This window comes from Fragaria vesca, linkage group LG4, assembly GCF_000184155.1.
Source record: "Fragaria vesca subsp. vesca linkage group LG4, FraVesHawaii_1.0, whole genome shotgun sequence".
Taxonomy (NCBI): Eukaryota; Viridiplantae; Streptophyta; class Magnoliopsida; order Rosales; family Rosaceae; genus Fragaria; species Fragaria vesca.
The window spans coordinates 22,975,126-22,999,663 of NC_020494.1; the positions used below are offsets into that span (position 1 = coordinate 22,975,126).

General features: G+C 39.8%; 4 protein-coding genes, 1 non-coding gene and 2 pseudogenes across 5 annotated transcripts; 1 reads left to right on the plus strand and 6 right to left on the minus strand.

Annotated features, from left to right (window-relative positions):
* The window catches only part of LOC101298122, a 16,934-nt pseudogene extending 10,256 nt beyond the window's left edge, over positions 1-6,678 (minus strand).
* Positions 6,679-9,472: 2,794 nt separating this feature from the next.
* On the plus strand, positions 9,473-11,287 carry LOC101298417 (pentatricopeptide repeat-containing protein At5g13770, chloroplastic-like). Its single transcript, XM_004298584.1, has one exon. The coding sequence runs from the start codon at positions 9,473-9,475 to the stop codon at positions 11,285-11,287; it is 1,815 nt and encodes a 604-aa protein (XP_004298632.1).
* Positions 11,288-11,538: 251 nt separating this feature from the next.
* On the minus strand, positions 11,539-12,987 carry LOC101305841 (lignin-forming anionic peroxidase-like). The gene is made up of 3 exons (XM_004297737.1): positions 12,614-12,987; positions 12,335-12,526; positions 11,539-12,245 (listed from the first exon to the last, which is right to left on the minus strand). Exons 1-3 carry the CDS (start codon positions 12,842-12,844, stop codon positions 11,685-11,687), a joined length of 984 nt encoding a protein of 327 aa, XP_004297785.1. The 5' UTR covers positions 12,845-12,987; the 3' UTR covers positions 11,539-11,684.
* A 577-nt stretch (positions 12,988-13,564) lies between these two features.
* Positions 13,565-14,495, minus strand: LOC101306130. The gene is made up of 2 exons (XR_184560.1): positions 14,087-14,495; positions 13,565-13,906 (listed from the first exon to the last, which is right to left on the minus strand). It is a non-coding gene; the product is annotated as an uncharacterized LOC101306130 (transcript).
* Positions 14,496-16,257: 1,762 nt separating this feature from the next.
* Positions 16,258-16,892, minus strand: LOC101306716 (defensin-like protein 2-like). The gene is made up of 2 exons (XM_004297739.1): positions 16,780-16,892; positions 16,258-16,672 (listed from the first exon to the last, which is right to left on the minus strand). The coding sequence occupies exons 1-2, from the start codon at positions 16,841-16,843 to the stop codon at positions 16,497-16,499; spliced, it is 240 nt and encodes a 79-aa protein (XP_004297787.1). The 5' UTR covers positions 16,844-16,892; the 3' UTR covers positions 16,258-16,496.
* Positions 16,893-18,187: 1,295 nt separating this feature from the next.
* LOC101298704 lies at positions 18,188-19,974 on the minus strand (annotated as a pseudogene).
* A 1,375-nt stretch (positions 19,975-21,349) lies between these two features.
* LOC101306423 (defensin-like protein 2-like) lies at positions 21,350-22,138 on the minus strand. The gene is made up of 2 exons (XM_004297738.1): positions 21,853-22,138; positions 21,350-21,741 (listed from the first exon to the last, which is right to left on the minus strand). Exons 1-2 carry the CDS (start codon positions 21,914-21,916, stop codon positions 21,566-21,568), a joined length of 240 nt encoding a protein of 79 aa, XP_004297786.1. The 5' UTR covers positions 21,917-22,138; the 3' UTR covers positions 21,350-21,565.
* Positions 22,139-24,538: the final 2,400 nt, after the last annotated feature.

Sequence of the window (24,538 nt, forward strand, 5' to 3'; positions counted from 1 at the left end):
TACATACCCACCTATTCTCCTTTTGGCTTAAGGTCCGTGGCGGGTGAAGGTGCTTATAGTGAAGAAAGTCGACCAAGTGTGCCTTGCGATGAGTGTTCTAAGGAGCACCCCACTTATTCTCGTTGCCCTTACTTGCCTTGTGACCTTTGTCATCAGCGTCACCACCCTTCTTATTGCCCTGCCGTGCCTTGTAAAATTTGTTATCAGCATCTTCACCCCACTTCTAGTTGCCCTTACCCCTCCTCCATTTCCCACAGGGTGCAACTTTTGACCATCTCAACTATGAAATAATTTGTGCATGTGGTAATCACTTCAATGTGGATAAGTGGGTTTGTACCTTTTGTACTAGGAGTATACCTGTGCTTAAGAAGAAGTATTGTTCCATTTGTAATAGTAGCTACGTACAGCACAGCACACATGAATGCCCAAAGGACGAGGTTCTTGCTGCTGAGTATAAATCGGTTAGAGACCATCGTCTTTCAGTCGGGGCCAAAGTGATTCCCTATGACGAGGGTTCTCTGTGAGCATCATCAGGAACTGTGTCAATTCCTCCTTCCGGGTTTGTGGACACATGCATGAAAGATGGCAAGTTTATTGTGTTCACCAAATAAGCTTCAATTACTTGTTTGCTTTTCTTGAAAATAGACTGGTTGAACCAGAGGGGATTTGGTTAATGTAAGGTTAATGCGACTTTAATTAAAGACACCTTGAGAACTTGTTAATATCTGAAATGTTTTTCTATTTACTATGTCCTGTAGGATTTGCGTTTTTTGTTTGTTATTGTCTTTCTATGATTATGATTGAACTCAGCCACTCAGGTGCTATGAAGGTTATGGATTATTATTATTATTTTTTTTTCCCGCAGTTGGGAAATAATTTGTTGGTAGCTGTTCTCTGATATGTTCCCTCCTTTATACATCTAAGAGCACATCAAAACACATCCCATAATTCATATGAAGCAAAGTCATCCACTCTGATAAACCTTTTCATCCATTGAATTTTGGTTTTTCTTATTTTGGTTTTTGTTATCGCTCATAAACTCTTGGATTTGTTTAAAAGATATCAGCACGTCTGCCTGTGTTTGGTACCTCTATTCTGCATCAACCATTCAATGAAACTTGATTTGGTAGTGACAACATTACCTTAGAAGTAGGATACCAGCATCAGAAGGTGTTCAATAAGATACGAGAAACAATTAGGTCCAATGTAGTCAAAAACTTCCTCCAGTTTGCATGATAGGTTTCAACCAAAGCTTGATGCAACTGCCTGACAAGAAACACCTCCCTTCTTTTCTCCGATGGCATTCCCACACATAAGGCACTCCCACACATAATCAGAAATAACAACTCCCATGCCCGACTACATTTCAAATGTTCTCGAGACAATCCCGGACCCTGGAATAACCTACATGTTAGTCTACCGCGTTCACTTCTATTGTTATGCATAGCTAGCTGGCTGAATCAAATGCTCAGGTGTTCTTCCCTAGGAAAAGCTCGGGAGAATGATCACTGCTGCTCTTCGAAGACACTATAGCATCTGCCCTCGAATCCCTTATCATGCTCAAAACCTTTCTCATTGTAGGTCTAGTTCTCTGGTGTAATCGAAACACAAGCCATTGCAATATTAAGAAGCGCCTGAAGTTTCTCCTCTGATGCCTCATCGCCAGAGCTGACAGGTTCTGTCTCCTCGCGAACTGAACGAACCCATCTAGGAATGTCTTGAGTCATGTTCAAGTAGAGGCAATATTCATGTACCCTTTCTTTTCCACACCAAGTTCAGTTTCTCGCTCCTTACTGCATGCAAATGATGCAATCCTCCTCCATCAACCATTTCAGCCCCTAACATATACATTAAGATTAATAATCCAACTCTCAACCAATTTAGTGCCCCAAGTAGGATCAAAGCATGCTACCTTAATCCAAATTCCAAGTAAACCCTCCACAAAGTACTTCGGCTGTTCCTTCATTGAATTTGAAAGCTCTGAGTTCCTTAATCAAATAAAATTCATCGCAAATCAGAAACGAGGTCTCAATTTGGCCTTAACAAAAAGAATTAGATGGTCCACACGCCGCGGCGTTTGCCGGAGTTGAAAGTCTGAATCATGGTGTTTCGAGTAAACCAGAGCCGCTGACTTCACCATGGTAGTTTAGATGTGGCCGGAGAAGGTGAATCGATCCTTCCTTGCGGCGAAGGGGCGTACGTGGTCATCCGGCATCGGGGGTGGCTGAAGGCTTTGAGGATCGCATATGGCTGCATGTGAGGTTCAGATTAGGTTTTGGTCGGTTTGGAAGTCTGTTTCAATGCGAGGTGGCGGTGACAAGAGGTGGAGGCGGGGAGCTGCAGAACTTTAAAAACGCATAAAAAATAGCTTGGGTTGGGCTTGTTTTTTGGTAGGCCTAGCTATTTAGGATTTAATTTTTTTTTTTTTTAGGTTTTCAATCTGTTAGCGTGAAACTTGTGTAACCCCTCTGCGTAGAGTGGTTCAGGTTGCGCTTGGTTTTGTTCTTTTAAGTTTCATCACATGGTGATTACATTAAGTTATTTTAAGGTATCTCTACATGGCTTAATTCTCATGTGACCTTTCTAGGGCAAGTTATGTATATGTAATCCCATTATTTACTGAATACAAAGCCGTACGTTATTTTTAGCTATCTTGGGCCAACGACCCATTAAGCTTATAATAGATGGATCCACAATTGAAATAACAAAGCAGCCCAAACCCGACTGCGATCTGCGATCTCCGTATCTCAGTTTCTCACTATCAGACTGAGATAGTATCAGTCTCTGCCAAATGCGAGGTCTCCGCCGTCGCCCGTCGATTGTCGTTGACCGTCGTCATCGTCTCCCGTCCCTGCCGCTCGCCGAGATGGATGGGTGTCTGCTTGAGATCGAGGTTGGCTTCGAAGGAGGAGAAGTTCTCATACAGCGGCGAGGTCGGCTTCAAGGGAGGCATGACATATCTTGCAGAGGAGATCGCCGATGTGTTGAGATTGAGATTTAAAAGTTGAATTGAGATTTTTATTTTGAGAGGAACTACCGCAACCAAAACGAGCTCCCAGCAAGATGAGAAAAAACTTACCTTCTCCTTTGAGAATCTCGCTGCCTCTTCTCCCGGTATGAATTTTTTCGTTCAATTTTTCTCGTATGCTTTGGGATTTTTCAACAGTTTGTTGCGAATGTTTTTGATAAAAATATGATTAAGGATTGTGAAAAATATCTGTTACTTTATAATCTCAGATGTGAAAGTTGTTGTTGTTGCTCTTGTCAGGTACAAAGAAACTGTTGGGTTCCAGATCTGGAAGAAGCGATGGAAAAGGCTACACGGCATCCGATGGTTCTAGGTTTTTTTTTTTCCTCATCTTATGTTTTGAGATTTTCTGCTTAATTCGTTCCCGTTTAGTTTATTAAGTTGTTCCCTATGTTAGAATAATATTAGTAATATCATTGTTATATTGTATCTGATAGAGATCTGAAATTTGTTTCTCCCTGCCGTGTGGATCATAGTTGAAAACTCTGCTATTGAATCTAACTTTTGTTTTGGTTAGTAAATTTGAGATTGCTTTCTCTACTATGTGCTTTATTGCTTTTATTACAATCTGGTGTTTGTGTAATTGGCTTTTACAAACCCCTATGCGTGGATTTGTTGCTGGAATTTATGTAAATTTTGGTAAAGCTAGATTCAAAAGTGATATCCCAGGACTTATTTAATTGGTATAATGTTGCATAAAGTCATACAATCATTTAAGATTCTGATTTTCTTATCTTTTATGGGTATCTAACAACGGAACATAAACAAACAGGCTCCTATCCTCCCACCCCGTTCAGATCGGGGTTCATAGTGCCGAATCCTGAGGTGCACTATAAACAAACAGCTGCCTATATTCGAGTGGGGGATGAAAGTTCCAAAGAGCTAGCCAAGTTTGAAGGACCCGGAGTACCTTAGTGTGCATGAGAGCAACACTGAGGCTGAGCTTACTAAGTATTTCATGGGATCATGTCACGGGACCACAGTTTTTTGGATACGCCGTTCGCCAACAGAGCTACTAGTTGGTGTTGATTCACTAGAGAGTCAAACATATACAGGTACATTCAAATTGCTTTATGTATATGTATATGTTTAAGTGAGACTTAATAATGTTCACGTATTTATGTTTGATTTCTAGTGGTTAATCCAAAACATAAGAGAAAAAATTATGAGCTTTCATGATCAAAAGTTTATAGAGATTGTTCCAAATGTTTATGTCACTCTATGTGGAGATGCTAGAAGATGAAGGACTATGTCAATGAACAAATGAAAGAGCATAACAAAAAAAGTCAAATGTCATTTACTGTTGCTCAAGTTGGCAGGGTTTCCATTGAGTATTTTTATGAGTCTCCATTGGATCCTGTAAAGGAGCACATTTCTTTAGTTCACTTATGTTTTTGGATTCCTGATAAACATGTATGTGTTTTGATATAGATTTTTGTTTGTGAATTTAATCTATAACCAATTTTTGAAATATCTCATAGACATATATTGAGTGTTAAACCTTGGGTGAATATATGTCTATGAGGTATTTCAAAATTGGTTATAGATTAAAATTCACAAACAAAAATCTATATCAAAACACATACATGTTTATCAGGAATCCAAAAACATAAGTGAACTAAAGAAATGTGCTCCTTTACAGGATCCAATAGAGACTCATGAAAGTACTCAATGGCAACCCTGCCAACTTGAGCAACAGTAAATGGCATTTGACTTTTTTTGTTATGCTCTTTCATTTGTTCATTGACATAGTCTTTTATTTTCTAGCATCTCCATAGAGTGGCATAAACATTTGGAACGATCTCTATAAACTTCTGATTATGAAAGCTCATAATTTTTTCTCTTATATTTTGGATCGACCATTGGAAATCAAACATAAATACGTGAATATTATTAAGTCTCACCTAAACATATACATATACACAAAGCAATTTGAATGTACCTGTATATGTTTAACTCTTTAGTGAATCAACACAAACTAGTAGCTTTGTTGGTGAACGGCGCATCTAAAACACGGGTGGTCCCGTGACATGATCCCATGAAATACTTAGTAAGCTCAGCCTCAGTGTTGCTCTCATGCACAAAGGTACTCCCGGGTCCTTCAAACTTGGCCAGCTCTTTGGAACTTCTAGATCGCTGATCACAAAACACAGGGAGACCAATAATTAGATAAAAAATATGTATATTATATCACTGCTAAGAGTAGAGTCATTATTTCATGGACGAAAAGACGCTGATTTTCTGGAAGGTAAAATGACATACCCCTTGAGACATTTCTCCTTACACAGATTAATATACTCATCTGTATATTTGTTTAATATATTGTCCATGCGATCCAACACTGGGATGTCCTCTATAGGCATTATGTCCCAAATCTTCAATACTTGAATGTATCTTAAATTCTTTGCTATGTCTGTTGTGCAAACAATATATAGGTCTTCAACCTTAAATTTCTTCAGGTTCAGTGAAGAGTTACCACAAAGTATATCTGAACTTTGCATCACTGGCAAGCTTTAGTAGAACATTTAGCACTGACTGACTTCAGTTTCTTGAATGACTTCAAAAAGTCATCGCTAAAAAGTACCTGAAGATTTATTATAGAGCAGAACATCCAATTTCAGAAACTTTTGATATATGCAATCAGGTTCTTAGAAAATTAGGGTCGATCAAGAAGTAACAAAAATCAATATCTTCAATTACCTTCCATCTAGCTCTTCTTGAAAGTACACTGTCAGAATTTAGCAAATCATCTAGTTGGTCGAACTGTTTCTTCAGTTGTAGTATGGCCTTTTGGCTAAATCCTCGTCTTCATCAGCATTAAAAAAGCATTGGCGATTTTTGGCATCAAGAACCAAGGCCTCCCAAACAGACTCGCTGTCACAGAGTTTTTTCACTCCTCAAAATCCACAGGCAGTGCCTGAAAACCTCAGAGAATCAGTAGTTATTTCCATCAAGCTATTACACCGGCTTATGTAAAACATACCTTGCCCTTTGTAAGAGCAACATTAATTATCCGCGGTTTTGAAATATACTCAAGTGACTGTTGACAATTGGATCGTACAGTGGAAAATATAATGATGTCCTCTTCCCAACCCTGGAACCCGTCAACTGTCTTCACTTTCACTATGAATCCATGATCCATCAAGATTATTATATTTCCGTCCAAGTTTGTCCTCGATTGCCTCTACTTGAGCAGCATATGGAGAAATTACACCATTACTCTGATTCTGTTTTGAATCAACCCGTTCTGTTTACAAAGAGAAAACGGAAAGCGATCAATTGTCATTATGAGAAGATAAAGGTGATAGAATTTCTACAGTTATGTGCTCGTTTGAGAAAATGATTAGAGGAATTATACTGCCACATGCTTAATGGGTCAAAATCTGCATTTCTACTAAAGGATTATGATAGATAAATAAATAAACCATATACCATGATCATGCATCAGAAGAAGAAAAAGGAAAAAAAAAAAAAAACTAATTCAGTCTTGTAAACTATATATATTGACCACCTAAAATGGTACCAGTCCCACCATAAACCATCTGCATTTCTATTGCAATGGCTTGTGTTTCGATTACGATTACACCAGAGAACAGACCTACAATGAGAAAGGTTTTGAGCATGATAAGGGATTCGAGGGCAGATGCCATAGTGTCTTCGAACAGCAGCAGTGATCATTCTCCGGGGAAATGGTCAGATACTGTTCAGAGCTTTTCCTAGGGAAGAACACCTGAGCATTTGATTCAGCCAGCTAGCTGTGCATAACAATAGAAGTGAACGCGGTAGACTAACATGTAGGTTATTCCAGGGTCCGGTATTGTCTCGAGAACATTTGAAATGTAGTCGGGCATGGGAGTGGTTATTTCTGATTATGTGTGGGAGTGCCTTATGTGTGGGAATGCCATCGGAGAAAAGAGGGAGGTGTTTCTTGTCAGGCAGTTGCATCAAGCTTTGGTTGAAACCTATCATGCAAACTGGAGGAAGTTTTTGACTACATTGGACCTAATTGTTTCTCGTATCTTATTGAACACCTTCGGATGTTGGTATACTACTTCCAAGGTAATGTTGTCACTACCAAATCAAGTTTCATTGAATGGTTGATGCAGAACAGAGGTATTAACAAATCCTTGAATTTTGGGATGTGATTTGATGTGCGAGGGAACATATATATCACCGAACAACTACCAACAGATTATAGTCCCAACTGAGGCTAAAAAAAATAAAAAAAAACAAAACAAAACAAATCCACAACATCGAGCGGGGTTAGCAACTTATAGCACCAAAGCAATTCCATAGAAAAACAAACAAACAAATCCTACAGAAGATAGTAAATAGCAAATTTCAGATACTGTTAGAGGTGCCTTTAATTACAGTGGCATTAACCTTACATTAACCAAATCCTCTCTGGTGCAACCGGTCTATTTTCCAGAAAAGCAAACAAAAACTAATCGGAAGCTTATTCCGTAAACACAGTAAACTTGCCATCTTTCATGCATGTGTCCACAAACACAGGAGTTGAAACAGTTCCTCATGGTGCTCTTAGAGAACAGACCACATCATATGGAATCATGTTTGCCCTGACAAAGATAATGGGTCTCTAATTGATTTAGACTCGGCAGCAAGAACCTTGTCCTTGGGGCATTCATGGGTGCTGTGCTGTTTCCAGCTACTATCACAAATGGAACAATACTTACGCTTCAGCAGTGCTCTTCTCCCAGTACAATAGGTACAAACCCACTTTTCCTCATTAAATTCATTACCACAGCAACAAAATATTTCATAGTTGTCACGGTCAAAAGCTGCACCCTGTGGGATAAGGCGAAAGTAAGGGCAATAAAAGGTATGGTGAAGATACTGATAACAAACTTCACAAGGCACGCTAGGGCAATAATTAGGGTAGTGACGGTCGTGACAAATATTACAAAGCACGTAAGGGCAAGAAGGACAAGGAGGGTGCTCCTTAGAACACTCATTGCAAGGCACACATGGTCTTTTGTGTTTATAAGCACCTTCGCCCGACACTGGTCCTCTGATCACAGACCCCAAGACATCAGGAATATCGGTTGCTGTTTGTTTGCAGTTCATCACCTTAGAACCCTCATCCTCATTAATGCGAGACAATGCGAACTGGGACATGTCTCTGTAAAAATCATCTTCACCCCCCATTGGAACATAGGCGGCTTTTTGTTCGCGGTTCACCTTAGAATCCTCATTGTAAGGCCCCATGAACTCTGACCTGAATGGGACGGGGGTATAGGAACCTGTTTGTTTCAGTTCCATTGTTAGATACCCATAAAAGATAAGAAAATAAGAATCTTAAATGGTTGTATAACTTTATGCAACAATATAAGTACTGGTATGTGTGTGTGTCCCTATTATATATCTGTCTTATCAGTCATGACTCATGAGTACGTCTAGCTTTGCTAAACGTACATTACATAAATTCCCGGAACAAAGTCGAGCATAGGGGTTTGTAAAAGCCAATTACACACGTACGTACACCAGGTTGTAATAGGAGCCAGAAAGAACATAGTAGAGAAAGCAATCTCAACATTATAACTACTATGATCCACATATGCAGCAGGGAGAAACAAATTAACAAGACAAATTTCAGATCTCTCTCAAATACAATATAGCGGGATAAAATCACAGTTACTAATAGTATTCTAACACAAGGAACAACTTAACAAACTAAACGGGAACGACTTAAGCAGAAAAAACCTCAAAAGATAAGATAAGAAAAAAACCTGAACCATCGGATGCTGTGTAGCCTTTTCCATCGCTGCATTCAGAACTGGAACTGAACGGTTTCTTTGTATCTGACAAGATCTAAATTCCGGATTAGCAACAACAATTTTCAGATTGAATTCGAAAGTAACACATACTTTCACAATCATTAATCATATTTTCATCAAAAACCACGAAATAGGGTTCCCTTGAGCAGAGACAGTTTTTAACAAACTGTTATTTGAAAACAAACGGGTAAGAAGCAAACGAACCCTAAAAAAAGAAGAAGATAGAGTATAACTTGTTTCAGATCACAGCAAAATTATACGAAAAGAGTTCATACCAGGAGAAGAGGCGTCGAGAGTCTCAAAGGAGAGGGCTAACTTTTTTACATCTCCCTGAGAGCTCGCGTCGGATGCAGCCATACTTTCTAGGGTTTCGATTCAATTAGAGCGCCAAAGAACAATGCTAATGCCTAAAGGGTTTCTTACGCCTTTTGTTTCCAAGATCGCAGTGGGCCGGGTCAAGTCGCACGGTTTGGGCCGGGTTCTTCAATTTCCGAATACCAATATGTTCCCCCGCCCTGAAATGTCCAAGTGTCTAACTGTTATTGGCTCACAAGATTTACACGCATGGCAGAAATCCACTGGGATAAGGTATATATAGACACACATGACTTTGAGTTCTTCCTCTGTTCATTCAAACCTTATCTCTCCAATGGCCATCTCCAGTTCTTCTCCAAGTTCTGGAGACTGGTCATCTTTGCCTTCTTTCATATCTTGCAGAAAATCCCACAAAACACACAACCTCCATTCCTTCTTTTCCATTCCCAGATGGACCAATCTTCGAGCTAATTTCCAAGTCATCAACTCCTCTAGCTGCCCTTCTCCAATTCTCGAAGATCAATCATCGACCAACTTGTCACTCATAGACCTGAAACTTCAACAACATCAGACCCCGGATGCCGGAAAGTTGAATGAATTCCTATGTGAGCTGTTTCAAGATCCAGAGAAGGAAGCAATGGGGTATGAACAGTATGAGAAGGCCAAGAAGGTCGCAGAATTCAGACCAAACAAGTCAACATTGGAGCATGTAACGAGGTATTTGGTACGATCCAAGAAATGGGATTCAATTCTTTCGGTTTGTACTGATTTCAAGACTTATGATTTGCTGCCTGATAGATATACATGTTCTAGATTGGTTACTAGCTGCATTAGAGCTAGGAAGTTCAAGGTTGTTAGGACTTTGCTTCAAGTGTTTAAGTCTGACGGCGATGTTGCTCTGCCGGCCTTGGATTCCGCAATGAGAGGCTACAATGAGCTTCATATGTATAGAAGTACAATGTCTGTGTTTGAAGAAATGATATCTGCTGGAATTGGACCGGATTCCGGGTGTTATTGTAGGATAATGGAAGCTTATTTCAGAAAAGGTGACCATAAAAAAGTTGTTGAGTTATTTCAGGATTTGAAAAGTAGGCAATTAGATTTGACACCATTGTCAATTCAGATTCTATGCCAATCTTTAGCCAAATTGGGGAAGCCTCTAGAAGCTCTAGAGATTTTTCGAAGTGTGACAAAGGAAGGCGTTTCTTTAGACTCTTCAAAGATATATTCTGTTTTGATTAGTTCATTTGCGAGCATTCGAGATGTGAAGGTGGCTGAAGAGCTATTCAAAGAAGCAGAAACCAAGAAAATGTTGAGGGATCCGACGGTGTTTTTGAGACTGATCACAATGTATGTTGAAGAAGGGTTGCTGGATATGACTCTTGAAGTAGTTAAGGCAATGAAGGGTGCAAATATCAGAGTTTCGGATAACATATGTTGCGCAGTTGTGAGTGGCTTCTCCCGGAAAAGCACGCTTCTGAATGCAGTTAAAGTGTTTGAAGATTTGATCTTAATGGGATGTGAACCCGGGCAGGTAACATACGCTTCAGTAATCAATGTGTATTGTCGTCTTGGGCTTTATTCTAAGGCTGAGATGGTATTTAGGGAGATGGAAGAAAAAGGATTTGATAAATGTGTGGTGGCGTATTCAAGCATGGTTGTTATGTATGGGAAGACAGGAAGGCCAAGAGAGGCAATGAGGCTTGTCGCCAAGATGAAAGAAAGAGGGTGTAAGCCAAATGTGTGGATCTACAATTCTTTGATGGATATGTATGGAAGGGATAATAATACGAGGCACGTTGCAAAGCTATGGAGCGAAATGAAGAGAAGGAAGGTTGCACCAGATAAGGTGAGTTACACTACTGTTATAGGTGCTTATAACAAGGCAGGGGACTTTGAAATGTGCCTGAGGTTTTACAATGAGTATAGGATTCATGGTGGTGTTTTGGATAAGACCATGGCTGCAATGATGGTTGGGGTTTTCTCCAAGAGTGGTCGAGTTGACGAGTTAGTGAAGCTTCTGCGAGATATGAAAGCAGAAGGAACAGGACTAGACGTGAGGCTTTATCGGTCTGCCTTGAATGCTTTGGCAGATTCTGGTCTGGAAATGCAGGTGAAATGGTTGCAAAGTAGCTTTGAGGTGACATAGAAATAGAGGGCTTGATTGTATAGTGTACAAAATCCCAGTGCTTGGCGAAGGCACTCGTTCAAGTATGTTCTCTACTATTAGAACCTCGGGAGTTCTTTGTATTGGAAATTGAAATTGCATATAGAAAAATTTGTTATACTCCCATCATTTTCATGTAGGTAACTGATATTTGAATGTGGAATATACACTTAAAAGTACAATTTTATCGTCTTCAATAACTTTAAATTTCTTTAGAAGATCCGGGAAGAACTTATTTTCATATCCATGGAATTTATTTTATAAACTACAAACATATAAAGCACCGTATAAGTTTTACAATTGAATGAATCAATGGAACAAGACATTGCTCTTTTTCGTTGCTTTGCTGCTGACACTCTGGCGTATGAAGGCTCAGATTTCAGTTGAGAGCACTACAAATCCTTCTTATCTGCCCATTTGAGCCAGTGAGAGGGTTAATGTCTCCCATCTTGATCATGGCAGCCGCAAAATCAGCCTTGAAGTTTGCAGGTTTGGAGCTATACTCCGAGACAATGCTGTCTGTGGATCCTCCACTAAAGAGAACTTGATCGGATGCAAGAAGACCCTTCTTCTGGATCAAGTTCTTGAAGTAGTTGTTGTCCAGTTGATTTGGTGTCACCAAATCAAGTGCTGCCAAATTTGCATCACCATCATTAGCTGCTGCGGGACAAGTACGTCCGCGAGTACGAGCAAAGTTAGCATCAATGTCACTGGTGTTGCTGTAGATTCTTCCGCGGAATGTGAAGCACTGAGCTTGTCCGATGGAATGTGCACCTGAGAGCGCAACCAAGTCTCTGGCATTGAGGCCTAAACCAGCAAACCTGTTAGTAAGGCTTTCAAGGCTGTCTAAGAAACTGGGAAGCGAGCTTCCAGCTAGGCTTTTGCTTGCTGTGGTCGAATCCCTTCTTCCAAGCTTCACCGACCAGTCTGGACCTCCAACCTATATGTATACATATTATCAGTTCCAACAAGTAGAACAAGGGAAGCTAGAAGTTGGTGAACAAAAAAATGAATGAATCAAGTACTCACAGCAACTGAAGCATCCCTAGCAGCCACAGCGACGATATCTGCACAAGAAACTACACCAGGACATAGTTTCTCCACTTCAGATTTGGCATTATCTATGACTCCATATCCTCTCACAGAGTTCAGATTAGGCGGTGCGGTCTTTTCGCCTGTGATGGAAGAAGTATCGTCAAGTAAGATTGACGCATCACAACCCTGAAAACACATGAGTACTGCACCGTAAGTTATAGCTCAAAACGAAAGGCATCATTTAGTTGGTTATATTTATAGGTTAATTAGTACCTGAACAAAGCAGTCATGGAAATGCAGGCGGATTAGGGAGGCTGCCATCCGACGTTCAGCTGAGACTGCTGATCGTATGGATTTTCTGATCGTAGCGAGAGCGTTTGGACATGCGTTGTCATAAAATGTTGAGGAGGAGAGCTGAGCTGAGCTTGTTGTGCTCATCAGGGCAAGCAACAGCAGCAGTGCAATAGAGGCAACATTTACATTTGAACTAAAAGACTTCATCATTGAACTTGAAAGTAAAAACTCCCCTACTCAATACCAAAACCAATTTACGTTTTGGATGTGTAAAAACTTGTACTCGAAGCAACTAATTTAAAACCCTATGAATTGCGAATGAAGTTGAGGAAATGAGAAGGATTGAAGGTGATGAAGATTAAGGTTATATCTCGCATGTATTTATAGGGCAATTTTGAGTAAAGTAGACCTTAAGGTTTGCCCTGGTCACTATTTACTGCTAACGCGTGCCCCTTTCAACAATACCACTGTTCAATTCTGAAAATGACCCATTCTGATTTGGTAGGCAAAAAAGTCACCGTTTTTTACATGCGTTATCCTTTGACAAATCTTATCTGGATCAAGTAATATGCTCTCAAACTGATTATGAAAGGTAATCATATGCAAATAATAGAACTAGACCTCGCTAGTCATTGTCTTACTGTAATCAAAGTCTCTAATTGTGATTAAAGGTCATATAAACAGCTAATCTGTTATGCATGCATTTCTTTTCTTTTTTTTGGTCGTGTTATGCATGCATTTGGGTATCATATATGTAAAGTCAGAATAAAGATTCTTGGCCTATATGGGTTGAACATAGCAGGCCATGCTTTGTTCTTGTTCATAGTATTTTTCACCAGTATAATAATCCGAAAACGAAGAATTAAACCACAAAAGGCCAGAGCTAGCGCATAATTCAACTCATACATATTTGAATCCCTCAACTCATTTGACTAATGCTCAAGCATCCACCAAACTCAGCTTTAGCTGTAACTCATAATCTTGCTTAGAAGCTCTGAAGATGTCAACATGTTCTGCAATCATATTTTACTAGTTCTTCTTATTATGTATATTAGCTGACTTTCTGAAAGTTACACAAATGATGACTTGGTACTTGCATAGAATTGTCTCTTCAATACTCGTTCGCATCACCAAAGCTATAGTAATCGGAGAAATAAATGCGGAACAGAAATAGTCGTAGAGCAATTACAACTCGAATCGAAACATAGCCAATACTGAAGGTGAGCAATTTCATTCTTTCTTCACATCAACACCATCCACCGGCGGCAATGACTGTACACACAAAGCAAACACAGAACCCATCATTTTTTTTATACGAACCAATTTCATCAAACATTTTTGTAAAGTCGAGTGAGGCATTTCGTCGAACAGGTTACGTGCACTAATTCATAATGAAATTTTTTTGGAAGTAGAGGTAGTGAGAAAGAGAAGAGAGATAGTAAGTGAGATTACGAGATCGGGTTTGTAGAGATTGTGGACGACGGAGGCTCCGGCGAGAAGCGAAGCGACGACGACGACGCTGGACCAAGCCAGCGAGGGAGTGCCGGTCGGCAGTTTCCCTCCCCCGAACTTCTTATTCATAGGTGAAATTTGAAAAGAGCTCAGTGACGTGCAACTAGATAGTTTTCTTCGCCGGAACTTTGGTCGGAAAGAGTTGGTATTCGCCGGACTGTTTTCTTTTCTGGTTAGACGAAGTGGTTATTACAGTATTACTTATTGGGGAAGGCGACTTCAACGACGTCCTTTCGGGTCGAATGTTGTTAATGGGTTTCAAAGGGGATCCGCCCGCCAGGGCAAAGTTATCTTTGTTCTTGGGCTTGATCTAAAAATTAGTTTCAAGAATCCTATTATGATGCGAAAATTTTACGACTTGAAATGCAAGAAACATAAGCGTTTAAGCTAACAATGTATTGCCTCGTAGTTTAATATATTTGATGTGATTTATATGCTAATTTTGTTGTATACGGGACTCTTACTATGATTTGAAACACGTTTAGTATCCATATTCGTGATTATTTGTTTAGATGAAATTGTTTTGGCCACGATCCTCAGCGGGGATACAGAGATAACTTAGTAGTACCAAAAGTAAACAACGGGCGCAGGGTGTGCCACCGCGCGGACGCGGAATGAGAACAGCGTGTGCTTGGCTTCTAATCAAGCGAAAATAGGGCTCCGGTGCCACCTCGCAGACGAGAGATTACGAGTAAGCCTTTATTCACCTGTGAATCGATACTCACTGTTAGAGCGAGCAGAGCAACTAATCAAGAAGAAAATGCGAGTCTGAACGGGCTCTGTAAACCAGAGCTAGAGATGCTTTAGCACTTAGGGTTTTGAGGAGGCTCGAAGATTTGTTTGTAGTTTATATGATTTGATTGTGTGTGTTGAATAACCCTCGAGCCCCCTTTATATAGTGACTCGCGACTAGCTGATAGAGATGCAATCACAAACCAATTTAGACTCAACAATTAGAATGCCACAAGAACACGCCTTACTCGCGAATTGCCTTATCCAGACGACACGTGTCCAGTCGCACAACAGACTCCGCCTAGATCACAAGCACTGCCTTCACGCTATCCAACTGTAGTCCCCCATGCGAACTCAAATAATGAGCAACCTTATCTCGCGAGGTGCCACAATCCTTGTCAAAATCTATCTCGCGCGCCTCCGAAGCTCGCGACTCTTAACGGCCTTTATATTAAAAAAATATCCCAGGTATTGGCTCAAATACTATCCAAAAACTATTACGTGGTCTTGGACCAAAATATCCACTCGGCTCAAACAGAAATTTCTAAATCAAATGGTATCTAAGATGAGAAAGCTGCAATATAAATGTACGGCATTATAATCATATACAAATCCAAGTTACATATATCCAGATGATCTCCAAATTGGATGAAACTTTACAGGAATGATCTACACACTATATTCTAGACACAGAACAGTGGAGATATGAAAATGTGACTTAAAAATGAGCGAAATGAGAAACACCACACTTTAATTTTAAAATTGTGTCCCTCTCGGGAAGAAAACTGTATAGATCAATAAATCATCATACTTAAAACACGACATCACCTTCATATATATTCGAACATTTGCCAAGTTTGATTAATCCGATCCCTTGTATAGAGGTGTACGTACGTGCTTAAAGCTAGCTGGGTATAGTCATGACAGGTCACAAGTACATACTGTGGTGAGTCACTTTCCCGAGTTTGCTCAACCATGGAATGAGCAGCAGCATGGGTTTCTCAGTCTCACACACATGGGATATCTGCATTTTACAGGTACTCTCTACTCACATTTATGAAGGATCGATAGAATTCGAGATGACAATACTTTAATATCCAAGAAAGTGACAAGACTTGTACCTTGCCGAGAACATGATTATAAACAACTAATGAGAACATGATGATGAACTTAAAGCATTACAGAATCGTGTGGGAAAGAGTTGGAATTGTCGGCCGGATTGTTTTCTCTGGTCTCCGGCAAAGACGAAGTGTTATTGGGGAAGTTGATTTGTGTTCTTAATGGGTTTCATATTTGGAATCAAGCCCGCCTAGGGAAATCTATCTTCCTTTGTTATGGTGCTTGATCAGGATTTCTTTACAGTGCATCTGGTTATGATTTGAAAGCACATAGAGCATCATTACTGGTAATTATTTCTTCAGATTGCTAAAGGAAGGATGCATACTCAAAACGCCTGCTAAAAAGAAAGAACCGAAGTGCGGCATTACAATCCTACACAAATCCAAGCTACATAGATCACCCAACCTTAAAACACAGCAAGTAGACACAAACATCATTTATTCTAAACACGTAGGTACGCTACAATTATATGCATCCTTCTTGCATTGCTAATTACTCATTAACAGTGTTTGGTGCAGAAGCATCTGCGGCGAAGACCGCGGCAGTCGCCTCCACTGAAGCCCTCAGTTTTGCAAACAGATGCACAGTTGGTCTCACTCAAGCAAGTTCCCTTGAACTTGTGGCTCAGACTCTCACAAGTTCTTGCTTCTGCGACCATTGTATTTGGCCCCATTCCTACATACAGTTTAAACACACACATTAGTATTCATACATAAAGTTCATTTACATCTAGAGATCAAAACAGTCAGTAAATATCAGAAGAATGTAGATATTGATTATACCAGTAGCCACCAGAAGCAGAAGAGCGACGAAGACAGCCGAAAACATACGCATGAAACTCTCCATTATCTTCTTGTTCTTAATAGCTCTTAACTGTGTATAGGTGTGTTGAGGATGAGATGAGATTACAATGCAAGCTTACTAGCCTTTATATAGAAGCTGTCCACTAATTAAGCTAGCTGAGTCATCCGAAAGATCGAGAAAGCCATAATGGTAAAAAGGAGGGAGGAGCTGGGGACGAGTCATGAATGGCGAGTAGGGTATGGTCTGCACTAACATCACTGCTTTTTCTGCTTTTTTTGATTCTAGCGAACCACACGTTTGTGAATTGTGTCAATTCAAGCTCCATTGAGTTGGCAAACCTGCAATGAATTACTGAATACTGACTCATTCTGCAAAGTTAGCTCAATCATGCATGAATGGGTAACATGGTCTTCTCAAACTAGCTAGGGATATCACCGTCAACCAATGTTGTACATATGTGAAGGATAGAATTCCAGATAACAATAGTTTATGGTAAAGAAAGTCATGAACTCATGATACACGTAGCTAATGATAATGAAATATGTTTAGAAACCTAAAGGTGTACTCAACTACATAATAAGAACAGGGTAGAGGCTGCTTATAGCATTACAGAATCATAGGTGGTGCAGAAAATGGAAAAGGAATTTAGCCCAACAATGGAAATCTACCTTTTAGAAAAGAAAGATAACACAGATATTGAAAGTGAGGATCATGAATTTGACTTGTGTCTACCGACATTGAAGATTTTAACCTTACACGTACAGTAGCCATAGTCACCCTATTTCTTTCTGAAAGCAAAGCATCTTAGCCAAATACAACTTTCCTATTTTTCTCTTTTCTTTGTTACAAAATTTCTACCATTCTAATGGATATAATATACTGTTTATTATCAGCAAAGAACTGATGGAAAACTGAGAAGTAAGAACCAACCCAAAATTAATCTTGACAACAAGACTACAAGAGAAGAAATAGAACAATTAAATTTCTGATATATAATAGCTAGTATGCTTCTACATCAGAGAAAACCAAACATATGAAGAGAAATATAATTTTCTTGATTGAAGTAGATGATTGATGACAAAGGAGAATACATGTTTAAACTACTACAGTACTACAATCAGAGATGCTAGCTAGCTAGACTAGGATTTTGTCTTCATCTATTTGCTCTAGGTTTGTCTTGGCTTGTAGCATAAGGATGGACCTTGTGAGCAGAGCACGGTGGCATTTGCATGCATACTATTGTGTTTCAGATATGGACTGCTATTTTTTTTTTTTTTTCCGATTAATGGTATGCTGCTGGTGTATTGCAATCCTATATGCTTATCAGTAATATATATAGTCGAAAAAGATTCTATATAAAACATGCATACAAGGTAAACTAAAGGCTTATTTGGTACATTTTTCCCTATCAGCTTGGGTTCCCCCAAACTTCTTCCTTAGAGATTCTACTTCTTCATCTTTCAACGTCGTAAATAATGTTTTGGGTTCCCCAATCTTGTGACCATCAGCTACAATCTCCCAAGGCCGTTTTGATTTATTGACATCACAAAGGGATTTGATTGACTCATGAGGCAAGTTCAGCTGCTCAAGTACCCTAGCAGAAATGGAAGGCATGTACGGTTCCAATAAGAAATCAAGAAGATGCACTAACCCTACTGAAGTTTTGATGACAATAGAGCACCGAGGCCGGTCCTCCTTGTAGAGCTTCCAGAACTGGGATCCTTGGAGATATGCATTCCCCTCGCTAGAAATACTCATTGCTAATTTAAGCCCTTGCTTTAGTTTGAGCTTCTCCATTGCTTCCATGTATTGCTCTACATGTCTGCCGACTTTTTCTGCTAACTCAACTGTCAAAGCATCAGAGTCTGCACCTGCAGCCTCAGGAATTATGCCACCATATCCTCCTGAAGGTTTAGCAATGAAACTCAAAACTCTGTTGATGAAGTCGCCTAAATTACCAACCAACTCACTTTTGAGTTTTGTTTGTAAATCGGACCAAGCAAACTCAGTGTCGGATCCCTCAGGCCTATTAGTCAGCAAGTAATAGAGCCACACTTCAACTGGAATGCCTGTGAGTTTTGCATCGTTTCCGAAAACTCCAATGCCTCTACTCTTAGAAAACTTGCCTTTTTCATAGTTTAAGTACTCAGTTACACTGATATTGTTCATGAGTGTCCAATTTTCTCCGGTTCCAAGAAGCGCTGAGGGGAACATGATTGTGTGAAATGGCACATTGTCCTTCCCCATGAACTGACACAATTCGACATTCTCGGGATTCTTCCACCACTTCTCATACTGATCAGGAGTGTAGCACTTAGTAATGGAGATGTATCCAATAGGTGCATCGAACCACACGTAAAATACCTTGTCTCTGAAGCCATCGTGTGGAACTGGAACACCCCACTTGAGATCCCTTGTAATGCAACGTTGTTTAAGCCCCTCGTTGAGCCATGCTTTTGTGATATGAACCGCATTCTGGCTCCAACACCCTTTCTCTGATGCTACATTGATGTACTCTTTCAACCTATCCTTGAGCAAAGGGAGGTCCAGAAACAAGTGACTTGTTTCGCAAATCCGCGGAGCTTCCTTGCAAACCTTGCATTTAGGATCTTCTAATTCGATCGGATTCAAGAGCTATCCACACTTGTCACACTGGTCTCCTGGGGCAGAATCATAGTGACATCTAGGACATGTCCCCTCCACGAACCGGTCCGCTAAGAACCTGTTACACTTGTCACAATGGAGCTGCTGGATTGAGTTTTCGGCAAGGCAGTCATTGTGCAACAGTTTCTTGAAAATGTCTTGGCAGACCTCAGTTTGCTGTGGCGTGGAAGTTCGTCCGAAATGGTCAAAGCTTATGTTAAACCACTCATACACCTCCCTATGGATTTTGTGGTACTTGTCACATATCTGTTGGGGGCTGCACTTCTCTTCCAAGGCTTTGGTCTCCGTAGCCGTGCCGTACTCGTCGGTACCGGAGATATAGAGGGTATTGTATCCCCGGAGACGGCAGTACCGAGCAAAGACATCGGCGCGCTCAAGATGCAGCCGATGATGTTGCCGAGGTGGGGGACGTTGTTAACATATGGCAAGGCACTGGTGATGAGGACGTTTCGCTCTCCTGGTATTGGGAGCTTGGGGACTTTCTGGTCCTGCTTGGTTAGATTTTCCATTGTCAACTTTTATAGCCATTAAGTTGACCAATTTACCCTTAATTTCTCTTTTTTTTTTAGTTTTTTTATATTTGTTTTCATATTCCAAAAATATTAGAAGAGGTTTTAGAATTTGATAATTCGGGTTGATCTTTGTAAACTTGAAGAAGATTGAAGAGAAACATCCAGAAGTTTAATCTTTGTTGTTTATGCTGACACTCAATCTTTGTTGATCTTTATAAACTTGAAGAGAAACATACAAAAGTTCAATATTTGTTGTTTATGCTGACACTCAAGGATCTTGTTGTTGCCGTTGACAATGAAGGATAATTGAGATGAAAAATTGATTATTAACAAGGAGAAAGTGACGATGAATTTTTTTTCTACGTTCCTAAAAATATAAAAAAACCAAAAAAGAAAATTGGAATATGAAAACAAAGAAAAGAATTTAAGGGTATATTGGTCATCTTTTTTTGGTTTGAGGGTAAATTAGTCATCTTAATAGCTATATATACTAATCTTAGGTCGGGATGGAAACATGAAATACCAATCTAATATTTTTAAAACTTGGTATACCAAAGTTTATAAGGAGCAAAAGTTTGTATATCATTCAGACGAATTTCTCTTACAGAAATGATCTATACACTATATTCTAGATACAGAACGGTGGAGATGTGAAAATGTTATCTAAAAGTGAGCGAAATGAGAAGCACTACATTTTAATTTGAAAGTGGTATCTCTCTCTGGAAGAAAACTGTATAGATCAATAAATCATCATACTAAAAACACAACATCACCTTCATATTCGAATATTTGCCAAGTTTGGTTAATCCGATCCCTCGTATATAGGTGTATGTACGTGCTTAAAGCTAGCTGGGTATAGTCATAACAGGTCACAAGTACATACTGTGGTGAGTCACTTTCCCGAGTTTGCTCAATCATGGAATGAGCAGCAGCATGGGCTCCTCAGTCTCACACACATGGGATATCTACATTTTACAGGTACCTCTCTACTCACATTTATGAAGGATCCATAGAATTCGAGATGACAATACTTTAATATCCAAGAAAGTGACAAGACTTGTACCTAGCCGAGAACATGGTTATAAACCTAAATGTACTCAAACACCTAATGAGAACATGATTATGAACTTAAAGCATTACAGAATCGTATGGGAAAGAGTTGGAATTGTCGGCCGGATTGTTTTCTCTGGTCTCCGGCAAAGACGAAGTGTTATTGGGGAAGTTGATTTGTGTTCTTAATGGGTTTCATATTTGGAATCAAGCCCGCGTAGGGAAATCTATCCTCCTTTGTTATGGTGCTTGATCAGGATTTCTCTTACAATTTTTTTACAGTGCATCTGGTTATGATCTGAAAGCACATAGAGCATCATTGCTGGTAATTACTTCTTCAGATTGCTAAAGGAAGGATGCATACTCAAAACGTCTGCTAAAAAGAAAGAACCAAAGTGCGGCATTACAATCCTACACAAATCCAAGCTACATAGATCACCCAAACTTAAAACACAGCAAGTAGACACAAAAATCATTTATTCTAAACACGTAGGTACGCTACAATTATATGCATCCTTCTTGCACTGCTAATTACTCATTAACAGTGTTTGGTGCAGAAGCATCTGCGGCGAAGACCGCGGCAGTCGCCTCCGGTGAAGCCCTCAGTTTGGCAAACAGATGCACAGTTGCTTTCTCTCAAGCAAGTTCCCTTGAACTTGTGGCTCAAAGTCTCACAAGTTCTTGCTTCTGCAACCATTGCATTTGGCCCCATTCCTACATACATTTTAAACACACACATTAGTATTCATACATAAAGTTCATTTACATCTAGAGATCAAAACATACAGTGAGTAAATATCAGAAGAATGTAGATATTGATTATACCAGTAGCCACCAGAAGCAGAAGAGCGACGAAGACAGCCGAAAACATACGCATGAAACTCTCCATTATCTTCTCTTCCTGTTCTTAATATCTCTTATCCTCTTATCTAGCTGTGGGTGTGTATAGGTGTGTTGAGGATGAGATGAGATTACAATGCAAGCTTACCAGCCTTTATATAGAAGCTGTGCACTAAGCTAGCTGAGTCATCCGAAAGATCGAGAAAGCTATAATATGGTAAAAAGGACGGAGGAGCTGGGGACGAGTCATGGCGAGTAGGGTATGGTCTGCACTAACATCACTGCTTTCTGCTCTTTTTGATTCTAGCCAACCACACGTTTGTGAATAATTGTGACAATTCAAGCTCCATTGAGTTGGCAAACATGCAATGAATTACTGAATACCGACTCATTCTGCAAAGTTAGCTCAATCATGAATGGGTAACATGTGATAAAGTAATTTGAGGTTCACATCCAAAACCAATTAATAATGGGTGAAGTGACCCAAACCCTTATAAACTCACAAGCAAGGTCTTATATTCCCGAAGTGGGATTGATATCTCAACACGCCCCCGCACGTGTTGCGAATAATGGGTGAAGTGACCCAAACCCTTATAAACTCACAAGCAAGGTCTTATATTCCCGAAGTGGGATTGATATCTCAACACGCCCCCGCACGTGTTGCGAATTTTCAAGCCTAACACATGGACAACTTTTTGGGTGATGTGAAGTTCGTGTGGCCATTTGGGCTTCACACATGGACATGGGTAACCCGCTCTGATATCATAATAAAGTAGTTTGGAGTTCACATCTAAAACCAATTGGTAATAGGTGGAGTGGCCAAAACCCTTATAAACTCATAAATAAGGTCTCATGTTCCCGATATGGGATTGATTTCTCAACAACATGGTCTTCTCAAACTAGCAAGGGATATCACCATCAACCAATGTTGTACATATGTGAAGGATAGAATTCCAGATAACAATAGTTTATGGTAAAGAAAGTAATGATACACGTAGCTAATGATAATGAAATATGTATAGAAATCTAAAAGGTGTACTCAACTACATAATAAGAACAGGATATCTAAACTAGAGGCTTATACGTGGTGCAGAAAATGGAAAAGGAATTTAGCCCAACAATGGAAATCTACCTTTTAGAAAAGAAAGATAACACAGATATTAAAAGTGAAGATCATGAATTTGACTTGTGTCTACCGACACTGAAGACTTTAACCTTACACGTACAGTAGCCATAGTCACCCTATTTCTTCTTCTGAAAGCAAAGCATCTTAGCCAAATACAACTTTCCTATTTTTCTCTTTTCTTTGTTACAAATTTTCTACCATTCTAATGGATACAGCCTCAAGGTATTATTATCTTATAATATACTGTTTATTGTCAGCAAAGAACTGATGGAAAACTAAGAACCAACCCAAAATTAATCTTGACAACAAGACTACAAGAGAAGAAATAGAACAATTAAATTTCTGATAAATAACAGCTAGTATGCTTCTACATCAGAGAAAAACCAAACATATGAAGAGAAATATAATTTTCTTGATGGAAGTAGATGATTGATGACAAAGGAGAATACATGTTTAAACTACTACAGTATTACAATCAGAGATGCTAGCTAGACATTCCAAACAAGTCGTGGTATTTCTCGCCAAAAAAAAAAAAAACAAGTCGTGGTATACTAGGTTTTTGTCTTCATGTATTTGCTCTGGGTTTGTCTTGGCTTGTAGCATAAGGATGGACCTTGTGAGCAGAGCAAGGTGGCATTGGCATGCTAGGACTGCATTTTTTTTTTTTTGATTAATGGTATGCTGCTGGTGTGTTGCAATCCTATATGCTTATCAGTAATATAGTCGAAAAAGATTCTATATAAAACATGCATACAAGGTAAACTAAAGGCTTATTTGGTACATTTTCCCCTATCAGCTTGGGTTCCCCCAAACTTCTTCCTTAGATATTCTACTTCTTCATCTTTTAACGTCGTAAATAATGTTTTGGGTTCCCCAATCTTGTGACCATCAGCTACAATCTCCCAAGGCCGTTTTGCTTTATTGACATCACAAAGGGATTTGATCGACTCATGAGGCAAGTTCAGCTGCTCAAGTACCCTAGCAGAAAATGAAGGCATGTACGGTTCCAATAAGCAAGCAAGAAGATGCACTAACCCTACCGAAGTTTTGATGACAATAGAGCACCGAGGCCGGTCCTCCTTGTAGAGCTTCCAGAACTGGGATCCTTGGAGATATGCATTCCCCTCGCTAGAAATACTCATTGCTAATTTAAGCCCTTGCTTTAGTTTGAGCTTCTCCATTGCTTCTATGTATTGCTCTACATGTCTGCCGACATTTTCTGCTAATTCAAGTGTCAAAGCATCAGAGTCTGCACCTGCAACCTCAGGAATGATGGCACCATATCCTCCCGGAGGTTTAGCAATGAAACTCAAAACTCTGTTGATGAAGTTGCCTAAATTACCAACCAACTCACTTTTGAGTTTTGTCTGTAAATCGGACCAAGTAAACTCAGTGTCGGATCCCTCAGGCCTATTAGTCAGCAAGTAATAGCGCCACACTTCAACTGGAATGCCTGTGAGTTTTGCATCGTTTCCGAAAACTCCAATGCCTCTACTCTTAGAAAACTTGCCTTTGTGAAGGTCCTAGGAGGGGGGGGGGGGGGGG